Source organism: Canis lupus, chromosome 33 (genome assembly GCF_003254725.2).
Source record: "Canis lupus dingo isolate Sandy chromosome 33, ASM325472v2, whole genome shotgun sequence".
Classification (NCBI taxonomy): domain Eukaryota; kingdom Metazoa; phylum Chordata; class Mammalia; order Carnivora; family Canidae; genus Canis; species Canis lupus.
Window position 1 is genome coordinate 30940805 of NC_064275.1, and position 17531 is coordinate 30958335.

The 17531-nt window shown below is 53.7% G+C and overlaps 2 protein-coding genes across 11 annotated transcripts in view; both read left to right on the top strand.

The window, feature by feature from the left end:
• Positions 1 to 4507, top strand: part of ACAP2 (ArfGAP with coiled-coil, ankyrin repeat and PH domains 2) — a 131228-nt gene extending 126721 nt beyond the window's left edge. For all 8 annotated transcript variants that reach the window (XR_007408047.1, XR_007408048.1, XM_049105559.1 and 5 more), the window contains one exon: positions 29 to 4507. Coding sequence is in view for 6 of the 8 variants with exons in the window: in XM_049105559.1 (XP_048961516.1) it covers positions 29 to 129 (101 nt within the window). In the remaining 2 variants the exon portion in view is untranslated. The remainder of the gene's footprint in view (positions 1 to 28) is intronic.
• Positions 4508 to 8448: 3941 nt separating this feature from the next.
• The window catches only part of XXYLT1 (xyloside xylosyltransferase 1), a 197986-nt gene continuing 188903 nt past the window's right edge, over positions 8449 to 17531 (top strand). Inside the window, exon 1 of one of the 3 annotated variants that reach the window (XM_049105125.1) lies at positions 8449 to 9061. In XM_049105125.1, the coding sequence (XP_048961082.1) occupies positions 8561 to 9061 (501 nt within the window). In that variant the 5' untranslated portion in view covers positions 8449 to 8560. The remainder of the gene's footprint in view (positions 9062 to 17531) is intronic. The other 2 variants (XM_049105126.1, XM_025473301.3) reach the window with 2 other exon arrangements.

Genomic DNA, 17531 nt, shown 5'->3' on the forward strand with positions numbered 1-17531 from the left:
AAAGTGTCTTTATTTTACTTTCCTGCAGGTGATGAAACCTACCAGGATATTTTTCGTGATTTTTCCCAAATGGCATCCAATAATCCAGAGAAACTGAATCGTTTCCAGCAAGATTCACAGAAATTCTGAGTTTTTTTCAGAAGGGGAAAATATTAATTTGAATGATCCCCTAAAGTGTACATCTGAAATCTCACAAATTTTTACTGCTTTAATACTACTTAATTTTAGTAGATATTGAATGGCTTGGAAAAAAGGTACCCATTCACTGATATTTTTATAAATTAAAACCTAGAGTTCTAGTAGTTGGGAGACGAACTTACTTTAAGACCTCTGTTATTAAAAAAACAACAAAAAAAGCCTGTTTAAAGGGCTATTTTTTATAGATAAAGTCAAATCTAGACTTAGGCCATCTCTAGGTTATAAGATGCTAAGAGTTTGGACAAAATCTCTGGTTTTTGCCAGTGAGTGGTAGCATTGATTTTTTTTTTTTTTTCTATGCATCACGCCCAGGATCATTCAGCCAAACATATCTGCTTCAAAGTGGGAGCCAACAGTCCTGCCTGTCTGAAGAATATGTTTTTTCTTTAGCTTCCCTGATGATTTTTGGTGGTTCAATCTTTTGTTTTGTTTTCTGGTGTCCTAGATATCATACACAAAATATGTAATTTAATTACCATAGCTAGAGAGTAAGTTTCCCTCATTTGCTCATAAATGTAGCGATACTCTTTAGATGTCTGGTTATTGTCATGTACTTTAACGTATGTGTAATGGCTGTACAAATAGACATAACTCAGTCTTTTAGATTTATTTCATTTTATGAAGCAAAAAGAAGCCCTTAATTTTTTTTTTTTAAAACCAAAATCCTTACTTATAGAAGTTGTAGCTGGGTTGGTTTCCTAAAACCTTGACAAATTTATTGATGTAATAAAACTATGAGGTTTTATTGGAGGTTCAGAGGTTACTTGAATGTTGCAAAATTATGCTTTCATCAGATTGTAACTTTCAAAGGAAAAGTTTATTTATAAAATAATGTAGAGCATTTTTATATTTGAAGTTTCTCCTTTTCAAGATAGAGTTTTGCTGTTGAACTGAGTAAAAGAAAAAAAGCCCACTTTTTCTTAGTTTATATTAAAATACATAATGATAAGTTGCTTGTTAACTTTTTCAACATTTATCCTGTGTACATCTGTACACAGTGTACATTACTTTAAATTGGGTGGTTACATGAAACACTGATCTTGGAATTCCAAAACATGGATCTACTCATTTACATATAAACACTATAAATTTGTCTGATTCCATCTTTGATATATCTTGTCAGGAGTACAAAATAAGTAATTTGCCTTATTGTTTCTAATACTGTCAGCAATTAAGTTTAATCTTCTTTTACAAGTTACATGTAAGTGGTATTACTGATACTCAGTTTCTAAATAAATTTTAAAAATTTGGGTTACCAAATAAGTAGAAAAATTATATTTAATTGGGTAGATAAACAAATTTTCTAACATCCATGCCTCTAGTAGCTAGAGTTTTATAAGTTGATAGAATGTCAAATCAGGATTTGTCTAAACAGGAATTAGACTGAAGTAAATTCATGTCACAGAGAAGTTTCCATATTTGGCCAAATTGTGCGCATATAATGCTTATTTTGTAATAATCATTGTATATTAGATAAGCATCAGATATATTTATGAACTATTTCTAAGAAAATGTTAATTTCCAAAACTTGTATTTTAATTGCAACAGTAAGGGGAAACTTAAATCTTCCTTGTTTCACCTTAGAGTCACAGATCATCTGGCTTTGCAGAAGTTTAGTCTGTAACATTTTTTATCAGAGTGTACTCTAAAGTTGTCCAAAAAATTCAAGGATAAGGAAATATGTTAAACATGAACAGAAAGAAAGAGTGCCTGTTCCTTTGTAGTGCCTATTCCTGTTAATCCTAGGGCTTCACTTCTAAAGCTTCTAACCTTTGAGGAAACCTGAACAGTTTTGCTTTGGGATCCAGTGGTTGGTGCTTCAGATCGCCTCTGGGGTCTCTGACTGTGAAGGCGATTGATTGTTTATGACACACTTACCTCCTCTGGCTTGAGTCATGAGTTTTATTAATATGCTAGTAATTAGTGTCTACTTAAATTTAGTGGTTAGAGATATATTTGAAGATGATCATGATTCTAAATATCCTCAGAGAAACTAAATCGTTAACAGTACAGGGAGCCTGGCAGTACAAAAATACATTCCTGTGGCTTGACTTCTTGAATATGCCAAGACCCAGTTTGGATGAAATTTGGCAGAAATGATGCAGAACATATAAGCAAGGCTTTAAAGTAAATTAATAGTTATAAGTAGTTACAAAGTAGATTGGCTCTTACCAAGGTGAATCTAGCTGTGTCAACTAATAGCTTTTATACAGTATGTAACAAACCTGGGTTTTTATTATGCTGTGAACTATTCGCAATGCATTATGAGACATTATAGTATAAACAATGTTAATCCTGCTTTTGGGCTTCATAAGTCAATGTGATTGCCCTTTGTTTTCTTTCCCTAACTGATCTGTTTCTATTGGTTTCTGATTCCTTATCATTGTTCTATTAGCCTGTTGTCACTAGCACATTCATTTAAAAGCTAGATTAACATCAAAATAAGAATAGCAGTGCTATGAAGAGCCCATAAAATGCAGTCCCATGCTAGAACTAGGCTAAAGGTAATGGAGTAGTTATTTGCAGTGTTTCCTTGTAACACTTTTATGTTTAAGATTTCTAAGGCTTTTAAAAATTATCTTTGGCATAATCCTTAGAAATTCAGAAATTTCCAGGGATTCAGTACATTATAATGTTTGCCTAATTTTTACTGGTCTTCACTGTAGATTTTAATGAACTTTGATGTTTACTTTCCAAAACATACAATTTAATTTGGAATATGTACCTTGGTTCTTCATGAGTGCATTTTGAAAAAAAAAATATATATATATATATATATATATATATATATATATACCTTTACAGTCTGGACTACTTAAGTTTGTGATGTGTTAAGCAATATTTTAAAAATATAATTTTATACTTGTAAAGTGTGGTGACAACAAACCAAATTGTATTTAAGATTAAATTGACTACTCGTTTTAAATAGTAAGACATTCCCATAGCACTCTTATATTGTCATACTAATTTTTCTGTTTGATAGCACTTTTGATCATGGATGGGAGCAGGAAAAAAATGATGTATTTTTATAGAATTATGATGTCCAGAATGACTTCCACCTTCATGATATAGTGGAAAGAGCACTGACTAGTAGTTATTACGCTTTTTGAATTCAGAGCTCCTCACAAACAAAATGAGTGGATGAAGCATGGTGACACTATAACAACATTCTTTTGTGTACTGTTCTGCGCACAGTGTACTTGGACATTATCTCACCTGATTCTGACAGTAGGACTTGAGATGTTAATCTAAGAATGCCAACATTTCTCTTGTTTGATCCTGGGCTGCTCCTCTTGTTTTACAGAGGGGAGTCATTGATTTGCTGGTTGTGGCATAGCCGACAGCAGAACCCCTGTCTGACTGACTACTAGTCAGAGGCACTTTACTTGTATCATGAAATGTTTTGAAATTATTATAAAGTAGCAAAATCTGATAATGACCGCCAGCTTTCCTTGTGTTTTCAGTAACAAAGACTCCAAATGTTCTGGAGAACCTGGATATAAAATTACCTTGAAGGAATAGATTAGGATTTGAAGACGTTAAATTGTAGGAAATATTACATTTTTGTACTAACATTAATGAAAGCAAAACATGGTAATTTTAACTCACCATATATTCATCAAATTCTTGATGCTTCCAAATGAAAGGTAACTAAAAGGGGCTTGGATTCAGTTTAGCTGAATCCGTCAGTCTGTAAACATGGTTTTGTGGCCCTCCTTTCCCAATTACATACATTTATCCACTTAAAATGAAATAATAAGGGGAGTGAAATAAGGCTTGATTTAAATATAAACTTTTCTCTGCATTGGTCTTTTCTCTGTCTTAGGTTTTAGATTTTCTTATTTTTCCTCAACAGCCCCTTGCCTTGAGAGTTAAACAGGGAAAGCTTGCTACATTATAAAGATTGCTGGCACCATTTATTTTACACAAAGGCTAAAGGTTAACTTTTGAAAATGATGAGCTACTTTTCTATATGTGTTTACTTGTGCTTTGTGGTATTTCTGGATCATTCCAGTCATAAAGACTTATTACATGTAATATTTCTTGCTACCTGTGAAAAGACATTTTAAAGAATGTATAACCAACACTCCATTTACTTTTTATTAGTATGTAGAGGATTTGTATCTAATTCATGAATGTAGTTTTACTGCAGCTTGTCATTGTAAATGGAGCAAAAAGTTCATTATCTTTATAGTCATTCTAAAATGTACATTATGTAAGAATTGTAAATATTATACTTGATTAAAATACTTTGTATGCTGAAAAATTATGGTAATAAGTCAATAAAAATCTCACCTCTGGCATAGTTTTTTTATGCTCAGACTTGCACTTTATTGTGAACCACAACTGCAGACATATCTGTTAGGAACTGTCCTGTTTAAGGTCTTCTGTTCCTTTCCAGCTCTGTCACATTGACCTAGTTGATCGCATTTGCTGGTACTTCAATCAGGAAATCCATTTTGATCTTTTAAAGAATTTCTCTATGAGCACATAGCTATATGCATTCAATAGCTAAAAATGAGGGATCCCTGGGTGGCGCAGCGGTTTGGCGCCTGCCTTTGGCCCAGGGCGCGATCCTGGAGACCCGGGATTGAGTCCCACGTCGGGCTCCCGGTGCATGGAGCCTGCTTCTCGCTCTGCCTCTCTCTCTCTCTCTGTGTGTGTGTGACTATCATGAATAAGTAAATAAAATCTTTAAAAAAAAAATAGCTAAAAATGACAAAGGCTTTTTTTTTTTTTTCCCCTGGAAGTGGGGGCTAGGTCTGATTATTTTCCATTATTATTGGCATCTTTTGAAGTTCCCCATCTAGGCAGCACATTCACACTCAATCCTTTTAGTAAACAAACAAAAACATGTTTTTCTATGAATTGAGATAGAAGGAATGGAGGATTGAAAGAACAGACCTGGAAGTGAATCATCTGCTTTTTCCTTTTAAGTTAATTAAAAGCAGACGCATAAAACTTTTCTGTGTGACTTGCTTTATTCCTCTTCACTTCATTTTCAGAATAGTTCTGTGAAGAAGAGAACCCACACCAATAGTGATCTTTTTAAATGAAAATAACCTACTTCTCCCTATTGCAAAACAATGCTCTTTCATTGTAGAAAAATGTTTAACAAGAAGTAAAAAAGAGGATCATCATTCCGTCATCTGCCAGAGCTCCCAGTATGGCCTCTACTAGCCACATGTGCCTATTGAAATTAATTAAAGTCAGACAAAATTAAGAGTTGAATTCCACCGCTGCATTTTATGCACTCAGCCATGTGCCTAGTGACTGCCATCTTGAACAGGACAGATTGTAGAACATGGCCATCCATCAGTGCAGGAAGTTCTGTTGAATAGTTTTGAGGGGGAAACTTACTTTCTTGGTATATATCTTTCTAGAACTTTGGGTGTGTGTATTTAAGTTGATCTACAATGGGATCATACTGTTATCTGCTGCTTTCACTCACATGGGGAACAGATTTCTTTTTTTGGTGGGGGAACAGATTTCTAAGTCAAGTGTTGTACATCACTTTGGGGGAGGATCTTAAAAAGTTTTCATTATGGAAATTTCAAACATATACAAAATAGAATAATTTCAATAGCTAATGGCTCATGGCTAACATTGTTTTATCAATAAAACACCATTTTTTCTCTTACCCACCCATTTTTTTCTCTTACCCAGATTTTACTTTGAATCAAATCTCAGACATTTCACTAACAAATCAGTATGTATGTCTAAAAGAAAAAAGCCAATCACAACATTGTATTTCCTTGAACTGTAAAACTACCGTAGTCTATTCAAACTGTCCCAATTGTACCAATGTGCTTTTATTTATTTATTAAGATTTTATTTATTCATTCACGAGAGACAGAGAGAGAGAGAGCGGGGCAGAGACACAGGCAGAGGGAGAAGCAGGCTCCACGCAGAGAGCCTGATGTGGGACTTGATCCTGGATCTCCAGGATCACGCCCTGGGCTGAAGGTGGTGCTAAACCACTGAGCCACCCGGGCTGCCATCAATGTGCTTTTAAAAAACAGATTCTTGGGGATCCCTGGGTGGCTCAGCGGTTGGGCACCTGCCTTTGGCCCAGGGCGTAATCCTGGAGTCCCGGGATCGAGTCCCACGTCGGGCTCCTGGCGTGGAGCCTGCTTCTCCCTCCTCCTGTGTCTCTGCCTCTCTCTCTCTATCATAAATAAATCTTTCAAAAAATAAATAAAAATTAAAAAACAGATTCTTCAAATTAGAATTCATAGAGGTTCCATTCATTGCAGTTGGCTAATCAGTATCTCGAGTCTCTAAACCTGCAAGTTATTCCTCCGTTTATTTTGAAATGTCTCCACTTGCAGCTGGTGAACACATCCCTTGTAATGACAGCATCATTATTTTTGTTTAACCACTTTATTGACGACTGTTGATTCTAGTCCTCTTGCCGTCCTAAATCTAGTTCTGCTTTATCCTTCTGGCTAAATACATTTAATATCAACATTTAAATATGTGAATATATAAGTAGATGTAAATATTGTATCCCCAGGATGAATTCCTAGAAGTAGAAACGCTGATTGGTCAGGGGCGGGTATATTTTTGAGGTTCATTCAATGGGTCAGGTATCCAAGATGTTATGGCAAAAAAAAAAAAGAGAAAGGGAGAGGTACTTGCTATTTCCTGGAGTCCTGCCTTCGTGCGACAGAGACGGGGCTGCCTGGGTCACGGGCGGCCTCGCGGGCCGTCGGGCAGCGCCTTCTCTGGACCCCGGGTGGTGCTGGGTGTTCGGGGCCGCTCAAGGCAGCGGCCTGGGTCAGGGCTTGCGGGGGGGGGGCGGGGGGCGGGGCCGGGCCTGGGGCCGCGCTTCCCGCCGTGACCGCCGAAGACCCGCTGTTGGGCGCTCTCGGGGGCGCGGGCCCGGCGCTCCGCGGCTCCTCTGGGCACCACGACGCCGCGTCTGGGGGGACGTTCAGGACCGGAGCGAGCGGGGAGGGGCCCGGGGGCGTCACCGCGGCTGCGGCCCCCCGGGAGCCCTGCTCGCCGCCTCGCGCGCCGGGCCTCTGCGGACCTGGGGTCCCCGGCGCGGCCGGCCCGCGGGAGGGTCAGGCGGCCCCGGCGCCCACCGCGTCTCCTCCGAAAGCGGCGGGTTCGAGCGACGCGCAGGAGCCTCCAGCCGCAGGCGTCCCGCTCGGTCCTCGGGCCGCGGGTGAGGACTCGCGCGTCGTCGGCGCCGCAGGGGCTCCGGGCCGCGGGCGGGTCCCCGGCGCGCCTCCCCGGCAGCCCAGAACCAGAACCGCCCCGCGCGGCCCGAGGCTCGGGGGCTCCGGAGGCCGAGGCCCCGCCCCCCCCGCGGACCACGCCCACCAGGACGGCAGGCCCCGCCCCCTCGGTGGACCCCCCCCGGCCACGCCTATCCAGGACCGGCAGGCCCCGCCCCTCCCGCGGGCCACGCCCACCTGGACGGCAGGCCCCGCCCCCTCGGTGGACCCCCCCCGGCCACGCCTATCCAGGACCGGCAGGCCCCGCCCCCCGCGCGGGCCACGCCCACATGGACGGCAGACCCCGCCCCCTCGGTGGGCCCCCCGATCCAGGACCGGCAGGCCCCGCCCCCTCCCGCGGACCACGCCCACCAGGACGGCAGGCCCCGCCCCCTCCCGCGGGGCACGCCCACATGGACGGCAGACCCCGCCCCCTCGGTGGGCCCCCCCACCCCGGGCCACGCCGATCCAGGACCGGCAGGACCCGTCCCCTCCCGCGGGCCACGCCCATTCAGGCCGACAGACCCCGCCCCTGGGTGGACCCCCCCGGGCCCCGCCTATCCAGGACCCGCAGGACCCGCTCCCTCCCGCGGGCCACGCCCATTCAGGACGCAGGCCCGCTCCCAGGGAGGGGAGACCCCGCCCCCTCCCGCGGGCCCCGCCCCCGATGGACCCCGCCCCCTCCCGCGGCGCCCCCCAGACGGCGAAGGAGCCGGGGGTTCGCTCGGTGGATCCCCAGCGCCAGCGGGTCGGCGGACAGAGGACCTGCAGCCTCCTGACGTTTGGGGGCGAGGGGGTCGGAGCCCGACTGCGCCCCTCGCGCGTGCAGCTCAGGGCTCCTGCTCCCGGGGGGCCGGCGCCGCGGCGCGTCTGCACGCTCGGGGCTCGGCGCCTGGAGCCGGGTATCCGGGACGGCCGGCGGCCGCACACCCCGCCGCGTCTAGGACCCAGCGGCGGCCGCGCGGCCCCGCCCCCTCGGGCAGCAGCGCCCGCGGATTGGCTGCGGCCAGCGCGGTCCCGCCCCCGCCATGGCCGCCGCCCGCCGCCCGGGCTCCTGAGCGGCTGCGGGGTGCTGGTCGCCGCCGCCGCCGCCGCCGCCGCCGCCGCCGCCGCCCGGTCCGCGGGCCCCGGGGCGCATGGGTCGGCGAGGCGGGCCCTCCTGCGCGCGGGCCATGGCGCGCCTGGCCGCCGTGCGCTCCCACTACTGCGCGCTGCTGCTGGCCGCGGCGCTGGCCGTCTGCGCCTTCTACTACCTGGGCTCGGGCCGCGAGACCTTCTCCAGCGCCACCAAGAGGCTGAAGGAGGCCCGCGCCGGGGCCCCCGCGGCGCCCTCGCCGCCCGCGCCGGAGGTGGTGCGGGGCTCGGCGGCGCCGGCCGCGGGCGCCAAGGCCAAGGGCCTGGAGGGCGGCGGGCCCGGGCCGGTGGACTACCACCTGCTCATGATGTTCACCAAGGCGGAGCACAGCGCGGCGCTGCAGGCCAAGGCCCGCGTGGCGCTGCGCTCGCTGCTGCGTCTCGCCAAGTTCGAGCCGCACGAGGTGCTCAACCTGCACTTCGTGAGCGAGGAGGCCAGCCGCGAGGTGGCCAAGGCCCTGCTGCGGGAGCTGCTGCCGCCCGCCGCCGGCTTCAAGTGCAAGGTGAGCGGGGCTGGGCGACGGCGCGCCTGCGTCACCGCGCTCGGCGGGGCGGGCGGCGGGCGGCGCCCCCCTACGTCCTGTGGCCCTACGTCACCGCGCTCGGCCGGGCGGGCGGCGGGCGGTGCCCCCCTGCGTCGGTGCGCCCCTACGTCACCGCGCTCTGCCGCGACCCGGACCGGGGCCGCTCGGCCGGCGCGGGGCGGGGGCGCGGGGCGGGGGCGCGGGGCGGGGGCGCGGCCTGTGCGCCTGCAGCTCTGGCTCCTCGGTCTCGGACTTGTGAGGTCGCAGCCGGTCGCCCCGCGGGGTCGGCCGCACGGGGTCTTGCCGAGGTCGCCTGAGCGGGAGTCGCGTGGTGCCCACCCCCCGGCCCGAGCCGCCGGAGCGCCGCCTCCCCCCACGCCCCAGATCGCGGCCCCGTTAGGAGGCGCCGCCGCCCGCGGAGACCGGCAGGGCCGGCCCCGGCCTCGCTCCTCGTCGGGGCCGCACCTCGGGCTCTGGCCTCCGTCGGGCCGCGGGCCCCGCGCTGAGCTCCCGGCTCGCACCGAGACTAGGCCTTGAGGCCGCGCGGTGCCGGCGACACGGGGCCTGCGGGGCCGCTGGACCCCGCCTCTGTGCCCAGGGAGCCGGCGGGGCTCCTCCCGGACCTGCGGGGCTCGGGGCTCGGGGCTCGGCGGGCGCGAGGACGCCGGCCGGGTGGGGCCTGGCCCGCCCCTCCTCCCCCACCCCGCCTCCCGTCCCGCCTCCCGTCCTCCCCTCCCGCCTCCCGTCCTCCCCTCCCTTCTCCTCCCATCCTCCCCTCCCCTCCCCTCCCGTCCCACCTCCCGTCCCACCTCCCGTCCCGCCCTCCCTTCTCCTCCCATCCTCCCCTCCCCTCCCGTTCCGCCTCCCGTCCCGCCTCCCGCCCCGCCTCTCGCCCTCCCCTCCCGTCCCGCCTCCCGTCCTCCTCTCCCCTCCCGTCCCACCTCCCGCCTCCTGTCCTCCCCTCCCGTCCCACCTCCCGTCCCGCCCTCCCTTCTCCTCCCATCCTCCCCTCCCCTCCCGTTCCGCCTCCCGTCCCGCCTCCCGCCCCGCCTCTCGCCCTCCCCTCCCGTCCCGCCTCCCGTCCTCCTCTCCCCTCCCGTCCCACCTCCCGCCTCCTGTCCCACTTCCCGTCCCGCCTCCCGCCCTCCCAAGGCGGGGCAGATACGGAGAGGAGGGGGAGAGGCGAGGAAGGCAGGACTGCAGAGTGAAGCCCTGGGAGCCCCACCGAAGTTGTGCTCACACCCAGAGGTCTCTCCTAAGGCTATTTTCAAGTGAAATAAAAATACTTCTTAGCTGAAATGGTTGCAGACATAGATCATAGAACATCATTAGTGACCTTAGATTACATTTTGGTTAACTAAATATTATATTAAAAAATCACTTAACCAGAAAAATCTTGTTTTGATTATTATTGAAACTCTTTCAAAATCTACTGGTTTGTCTCCTAACAGGATGGAAGTCTGTTATTTCTTCGCTTATTTAGTGAACCTCCAAACGTGCTGTGTCCCACGTGCCGGGTTAGGAGCCGCTAGCCTGTATACTCGGTCCATCCATAGCCTCCATACTGCGTCAGAATCACGCGGGTACACTTATTAAAAAATCAGCATCCTGGGCCCTGCCCCACCCTGTGGATCAGAATCCCCCAGGTGGGGCCTGGGGCCTTGGATCCGAATTTGTATGGAGCTATAGAGGCAGAGGTGGGAGGTCACTGCCCTGAGGGATACAGGAGCTCCTGGGGCTTTCTTGCGGATCTCTCCGACCCAGCTCAGCCATCCTTTCCGTGCGGCCCTCCCTGGGAGCACAGTGCCCGCACATAGTGGGTGTTCAGCAAATATTTGGCTGAACAACTCTCTGTCCTGGCTCCCCTGGTTCTGCTGGCATGGAAAGGCTGTACGTTCATCTTGTTAAAATGCTGCTTTTATGCCATTGCTTCCACTCAGAGCCTCCCGACTCCTGGCTAACCGTCCTCTCAGGTTATTCCAAATCCTAGACCTACTGTGCGTGGCTTCAGTTTCCTTGCTCAGCCTTTCCTCCCTAGGCTGCGGAAAAGCTGTCTGTTCCCATGGGGTTTTGCTTGCTCTGCTCCTGGGCCATCTGTTGCCTCGTTCTGGGACCCCAGAGTCACAGCTATGAGGGACGCCGACATGGGTCAGGCACAGCCCCTGCCATCCAGGAACCCACCCCGCTGAGCGTCACACTCCCATTCATCCTGTCCTGCTGCAGAACTCAGTAGGTTGGGCATGAGCTGGTCCTGAGGGAGTGAGAGGTCTGAGTCTCAACTCCGGTTGGCCAGTCACTAGCTGGGTGGGTAATCCGCCTCGCCTCTGTGAGTGAGGATCCAACACATACTTCCTGAGTAATTCCAGGACATTTTTCATCACCCTCAAAAGAATAGTCACAGAGAGAGAGAGAGAGAGAGAGAGAGAGGCAGAGACATAGGCAGAGGGAGAAGCAGGCTCCATGCACCGGGAGCCCGAGGTGGGATTCGATCCCGGGTCTCCAGGATCAGGCCCTGGGCCAAAGGCAGGTGCCAAACTGCTGTGCCACCCAGGGATCCCCTGGCTTCCTTTTCTTGGCATGGATAGTACTTCATCCTTTTTAATGGTTGAAGAATACTCCATTGCCTGGCCATGCCACATTTATTTATTCATTATTTGATGGACATTTGGGTGGTTTCTACTTGTTGGCTATTGTGAACATTTGTTTATGAGTTCTTGTGTGGATGTATGTGTTCAGGTCTCTTAACCTTTGAGGAAATGCAGTTTTCCAAAGTGGTTGCACCAATCTGCATTCTCACCAGCAGTGTATGAGGGTTCCAGATTCTCCACACGCCCACCAGCACGTGTCGGCATCTTTCTGATCAGAGCCGATCTCATGGGTGGGAAGTGGCATCTCACTGTGGTTTTGATGTGCATTTCCCTAATGACTAATGGTGAGATGATTACATATCGATAAAGACAACTGCATACATATATTTGATATTTTTCTTATATGTTTACCAAAATGCATTTTGCAAGAAACTGGTGCCTTGACTCCCCTCCCTACCCAGAAAGATGTTATAGCATCTCTGGAAACACTTGCATTCTGAAGAATACGGTTTAGAATTTTTTTTTTTTTTTAAGATTTCATTTATTTATACATGAATGAGAGAGAGAGAGAGAGAGAGAGGCAGAGACACAGGCAGAGGGAGACACAGGCTCCATGCAGGGAGCCCGATGCGGGACTCGATACCAGGACCCCGGCATCATGCCCTGAGCCAAAGGCAGATACTCAACTGAGTCACCTAGGTGCCCCCAGTGTAGTAATTTCTGATGTATATGGTAAATGTTATTTCTAAAATCAGTGGAGCGATGTTCCTTTATGAAGACTTGATAGGAGAATAATAGTGACATTGTTCAGCACAAATAGTAACGTTTGAGAAAGCACTTTACAAACATCTCATTTGACCATCACTGTGACAGGTGAAGGGGTCCCCAAGGTTGACAGATCATGTGACTTACTTGAGCTCCCAAAGTAAGTCGTGGGGTTAGGCAGTGTCATGCTTTAGGGAAGAGGGGACACCCGGGAGAGTGGGGGCCATGAGGGCTGGGCTGTAGCCCACCTCACAATCTAGCTTTCCCTGCCCTGCAGCCTCAAATAATTACATGAATCTGAATAGAGCCTGGGCAGCGACGGTCTCCCTCACCTTCCAGAACACTGCAGGATCACCCCGCTTTGGAGCTGGAAGGAAATTGTGACGTTAGGGGTGTGGTGTCCTCCCAGTGCGCCCACAGACCCGGGTGGAGGGGGCAGTGGCTCATGTAGCCCACACAGAGCAGCGGTTAGAGTCCTCTCTGGGCGACCCTGCTACGCAGCCTCTGCTCCCTCTTGGGTGCACTGCAGGTGCCTGCCAGGTGCTGGGCCCGGGCTCACCTGTCCCCCCGGGCCTCCCTGTGTGACCCCACAGGGCCTTCTGGCTGCGGAGGGAGGGGAGGCCAAGCCCTGCTGGCTGCTGCCGTTAGCTTTCCAGCAGCCCTGTGCCTGAGCCCAGTGGGGTCCGTCCTGGGAGAGCCCCGGGGTCAGGGTCGGCGCGGGGTCCGACCTGGGGGAGCCTTGGGGTCAGGGTCAGCGTGGGGTCCGACCTGGGGGAACCCCGGGGTCAGGGTCCCTGCGGGGTCTGTCCTGGGGGAGCCCTGGGGTCAGGGTCGGCGCAGTGCTCGCTGAGCCGGAGCGGGAGCCAGAGCCGGGCCGCTGCTCCCGGGCTCCCTGGTGCAGGTCCTCAGGGGTCCTCAGGGCCTCTGGGGGCCTGGGCTGCGCTCGCCACCCCCAGGCGCCTCCAGGTCCTGGGTTCACCCCCGCCCCCCTGCCACATCACAGCCAGCTGGGAGGGCCCTGTGGGACCAGGGAGGCGCCTGCTGCTGCGGGAGCTCCTGCAGGTGACCCAGCCGGGTGGAGCTGTGGGGGGTGGCCTGGAGGGGAGGGGTGCCGGGAGCAGGGCTGCTGGGAGCCGGGCTGCTACTGTGGGCAACCTGTGCACCCACCCCTGCATCTGCGGAGCCAGCCCTGTCAGCTGGCACAAAGCCTGCTGTTAACCTAATGCGCTTTAAATTAAAGCCATTGGTTTTACTTATTGGGTGATTACTGTTAGGCAGCTCCAAAGAAGTGACCGTCCTGCGGGTAGGAGCGGGTGTCGGACGCTGGCCCTGTTGCCCTGCCCTGGCCTCCTTCCCCTCCTGGCTGGAGCTCCCCACCTCTTCTGCGTGGTGCCAGCCAGGGCAGGAGCACGTGGCTTGGAGCCCAAAAGCAGCCCCTGACGTCTGGGAGCAGTGGGGCCCTGGATGTGATCCCCTGCCCTCTTTCCCCAAACACACGACGTTACAGGCGGCTGCCTAACAAACGGGGGCTTCTCCTCATGGTACCTGAGCAGGTGTGTTGGGAGGAGTTGGGAAAGGCGCAGAGCTTCCAGATCCGGCTGGAGGGCAGCGGAGCTAGCTTGCCAAACTGCATTCTGCCCAGCTTTACTTGAGGCTTCTGTCTGTTGGGGCTGCTGTAACAAAACACGACCGACGAGGCGCCTTATAAACAGTAGATGTTTTTTCTCCCAGTTTTGAAGGCTGGAGGTCCAAGACCAGGGTGCCAGCCAAGGCTCCTTTCTGGGTTGGAGACCCCAGCTTCTTGCTGTGTCCTCAGAACACTAATCCCGGGGCGCCTGGGTGGCCCTGTGGGTGACTTTGGAGAGGTGCATGCTTTGCAAGTTCGTAGGATGTGACCCTCCCAACCTTACAGGGTGGGGAGCTGAGGCCGCTGGGCCCACAGACGGGCCTCGGCCCCTTTAGCTGCCGGGAGAGTCATGACCAGAAGGAGAGGGTGCCACCTGGCTGAGTCTGTGGGGCTCCCTGGCCGGTTGGGGTGGTCAGCGCCTGGGCGGCAGGGCTCCCTGCAGTGGGAGGGGCCGCGGAGCCCCGCAGGAGCCCCCCAGGAGCCCCGCAGGAGCCGCGCAGGCTGGCTGGGGTAGCACTCGCCTGGACCCCGCTGTACCCCAAGCCATTCATGCCTCGGGGACTTTGCTCAGCCACTTTCTGTCCCGGAACACGCATCCCTCCCTTCTTTATCGATCTGGCTTTTCGCTCGTGAGGCTGCAGTTCTGGTGGACGTCAGCCGTGGGGGGAGCCGTCCCCGGTTGCCTCCCGGACCTGTTCCTCTTCTCTGCGCTCCCGCTGGGCTGGAGTTGGCCCCGTGCAAGCTCCTGGAGGACGGGGCTGTGTCTTCCTTCCTCCTGTGTTTTCCGGACACAGTGTAGCCCCGGGCTCTGGGCAGACTGCGGAGCTGCTGGGGTCGGTTGGGCCGCCCCAGGCCAGCACAGGTGGGCGGCGCCGTGCGATGCACGCTGGGGTGGTCTCCTGGGCCTCTGGGCGGGCAGTGGGCTGCTGGTGCTCCTCCCCGCCATTCCGTGAGCGTGCTCTGACACGAGTGGGACGTGGCTGGCCAACATTTGCAGTCCTTAACCGCCTATGGAGGCCTCTGGATTTAGAGAAGACTTCCTCGTGGCTTTTAACAGCAGCTTCTCCAGGCAGGAGGTCATCCAGCCTGAGGCCAGCTGGGAAGATTCGGGCGTGTCCTGAATCTTGGCTTTCAGAACGCTCCCCCTTGAATTACTAAGGAGACGTACTCATCCTGGTCTAGGGACGTGGAGGAGGCTCGGCCTGGCCACGTGCTCTGCCCAGGACCCCCGGCCTGTGGGCAGTGCCTGGGGCTGGCACTCGCTGGCGTGCGGTGGGCAGAGTCCTGCCAGGAGTCACGTTCCTGGGACCCTGACTTCCTCTGCCAAGGCCTTTCAGGGTGTTGAGCCTCAGTTTCTCCTCTGTAAGATGGGTAGGGACACTGCAGCCTGGAATAGTGTTGTGTGACTCCCTCACTGGCCTGTGGAACCTGGGTGCTAAGGAGTGTAAAGAACAGGCCCTTCCTAGACCTTTCCTGAATGGCAGGGTAGGAGATGGGGGTGGCCGTGGGTCCTGAAGCCACAGTTCACCTCTTTCTGGGGTGGTTCCTGGGATGGCTCTGAGCAGTGCTCCCTGCTGACGCTCCCCTCCGTCTCTGGGCGAGGTCCTGACTCAGGGGGCCTGTGCCCCGGCTCGGAGTGTGGCCTGCCACAGCTCTCTTCCACGTCTGCCACCACCATGTGAGTGACAGGCACCAGGCCACGTCCCACCCTCAGTCTCCTATGTACTCCTCAGACCGGTCAGCCCCCGAGGGGGAGGTGTTCGCAGATGAGGATCCCAAGCCCAGAGCAGCTTTAGTAGCTTGCCCAGGGCCCTTGGCCAGGGCGCCGGAGCAGCCTTTCCGACTCTCAGGCACCCGTGATGTCGGGGTCCCTCTGCTCTCTGCCCTCGGGGAGCTGGCTTGCCAGCGGCACGTGCTCGGATTCACTGGGGCCCCTCACGCGTATCCTCCCCCCGCCAGCAGGTCGGGAGCCCGCAGGGTGGCTGGTGGAGAGCAGGGGAGCCTCAGAGCCTGCGTGGGGCAGTCTCACTCCTCCAGGTTGTGCCCCGCAGAACCGCCCGGGGCCTCCGGGACCGTGCTGGTCGCAACCCCACCTCCAGGGCCTCCAGGGTTTGGCAGCAAGTCCGAGGAAGCCAGCACCGGACGAGCTGGGCAGGCTGTGGAGTCCCTGCATGTTACCTGGGAGGAAATGGGGGCCCAGGGAGGCCGAGCGACCGGCTTGAGCTCATGCAGCCAGGCGATGGGCAAAGGGTCTGGGGCCCAGGCCGTGCCACGCCTGCCTTCCCTTTTATGTGTTTCTGAGCCCAGTTCTGGCTTGTGCTGGCCTCTGCTGCTTTGTCTTCTGTCCCTGTCCTCTGCCTCACCCACCCGTGAGTGCCCTGTGCGCGCCTGCATCCATTGGCCCTCCGTGGCGTTGCTTCACAGCCCACTGAGCGGCTGCGCCACGCGTAGCGGAGCCAGCCTCCTCGGGCAGGTGCTGGTGGAAGGGATCCCGCTGCTGTCTCCTGCCCAGGCCTGCACCCCGCCTACCACCTGCCGCAGCCTGGGCTCTCCACTGTGTGAGCTGAGCTACCCAGAACGCAGGTAGTGCCGTTACGGGGGAGCCCAAGCACCCTGCCTGGAGGGCCCGCTCCCGCTGAAGGCTCTCGGAGGCCGCTGCTGTTGGACCGGGGCCCAGGGATGCGGTCTGTGTCTGATCTCCGTCCGGGGGCAGCCTGCTGGAGGGGGCGCGTGTGTTTTTTGAGTGATCGTGGTGCTGACTCTGGAGGAGTCTGGGTCGGGATGCGACTCTATCTCCTCTGTCAAGGAGGCGGCGGGTGGGTAGTCGTTTGTCTTCTCTGAGCTCCTTCCTCATCTGCGGAGGGGGCACAATAGTACCATCGCCTCAAAACGTTGTGGGGATGAGATTAAACGACGGGCTTGTTTGTGCCCAGCACATACTAGATGCCTCTCGGGACCTTGTGCACGGCTGCCCGACCCCCAGGAGCACCCCTCAGGCCTGTGTCCTGCCTGGCCCAGCCCTAGAGCACCGCCTCATGGGCCTGCCCCTCTGCACCTGCCCGTCGGGTTCTCAGGTCGGATCCTGCTCCAGGTGCCTGCGCCCATGGATGCTCAGCTTTGTCTTATAAGAGAGCAAGTTTGGCAGAGAGATGCCCTGGCCCACATACTTCATCGTATCCCGTGTACCTGCCAAGCAAGAGTGACATGGTGACGGAGCCTGTTGGGGTGGACCCTGTGGTCCCCAGTTTCCTCCCAGTGGAAAAGGAACAAGCCTTCACTTGAAGAGAACGGCTCGTGCAGAGGAGACAGTGACTTGGAAATATGCCAGCAGGGCAGGGGACCGGTACCCTCTGGTAGTTATTTCGGCTGGTGACTACCTGCTCTAAGGTAAGTTTGACCTGTGATCAGAGTAGTGGAATTTTATCCAGGTAAGGTCAGAGTGACCCCTGGTCCTGGGGACAGGGCACCG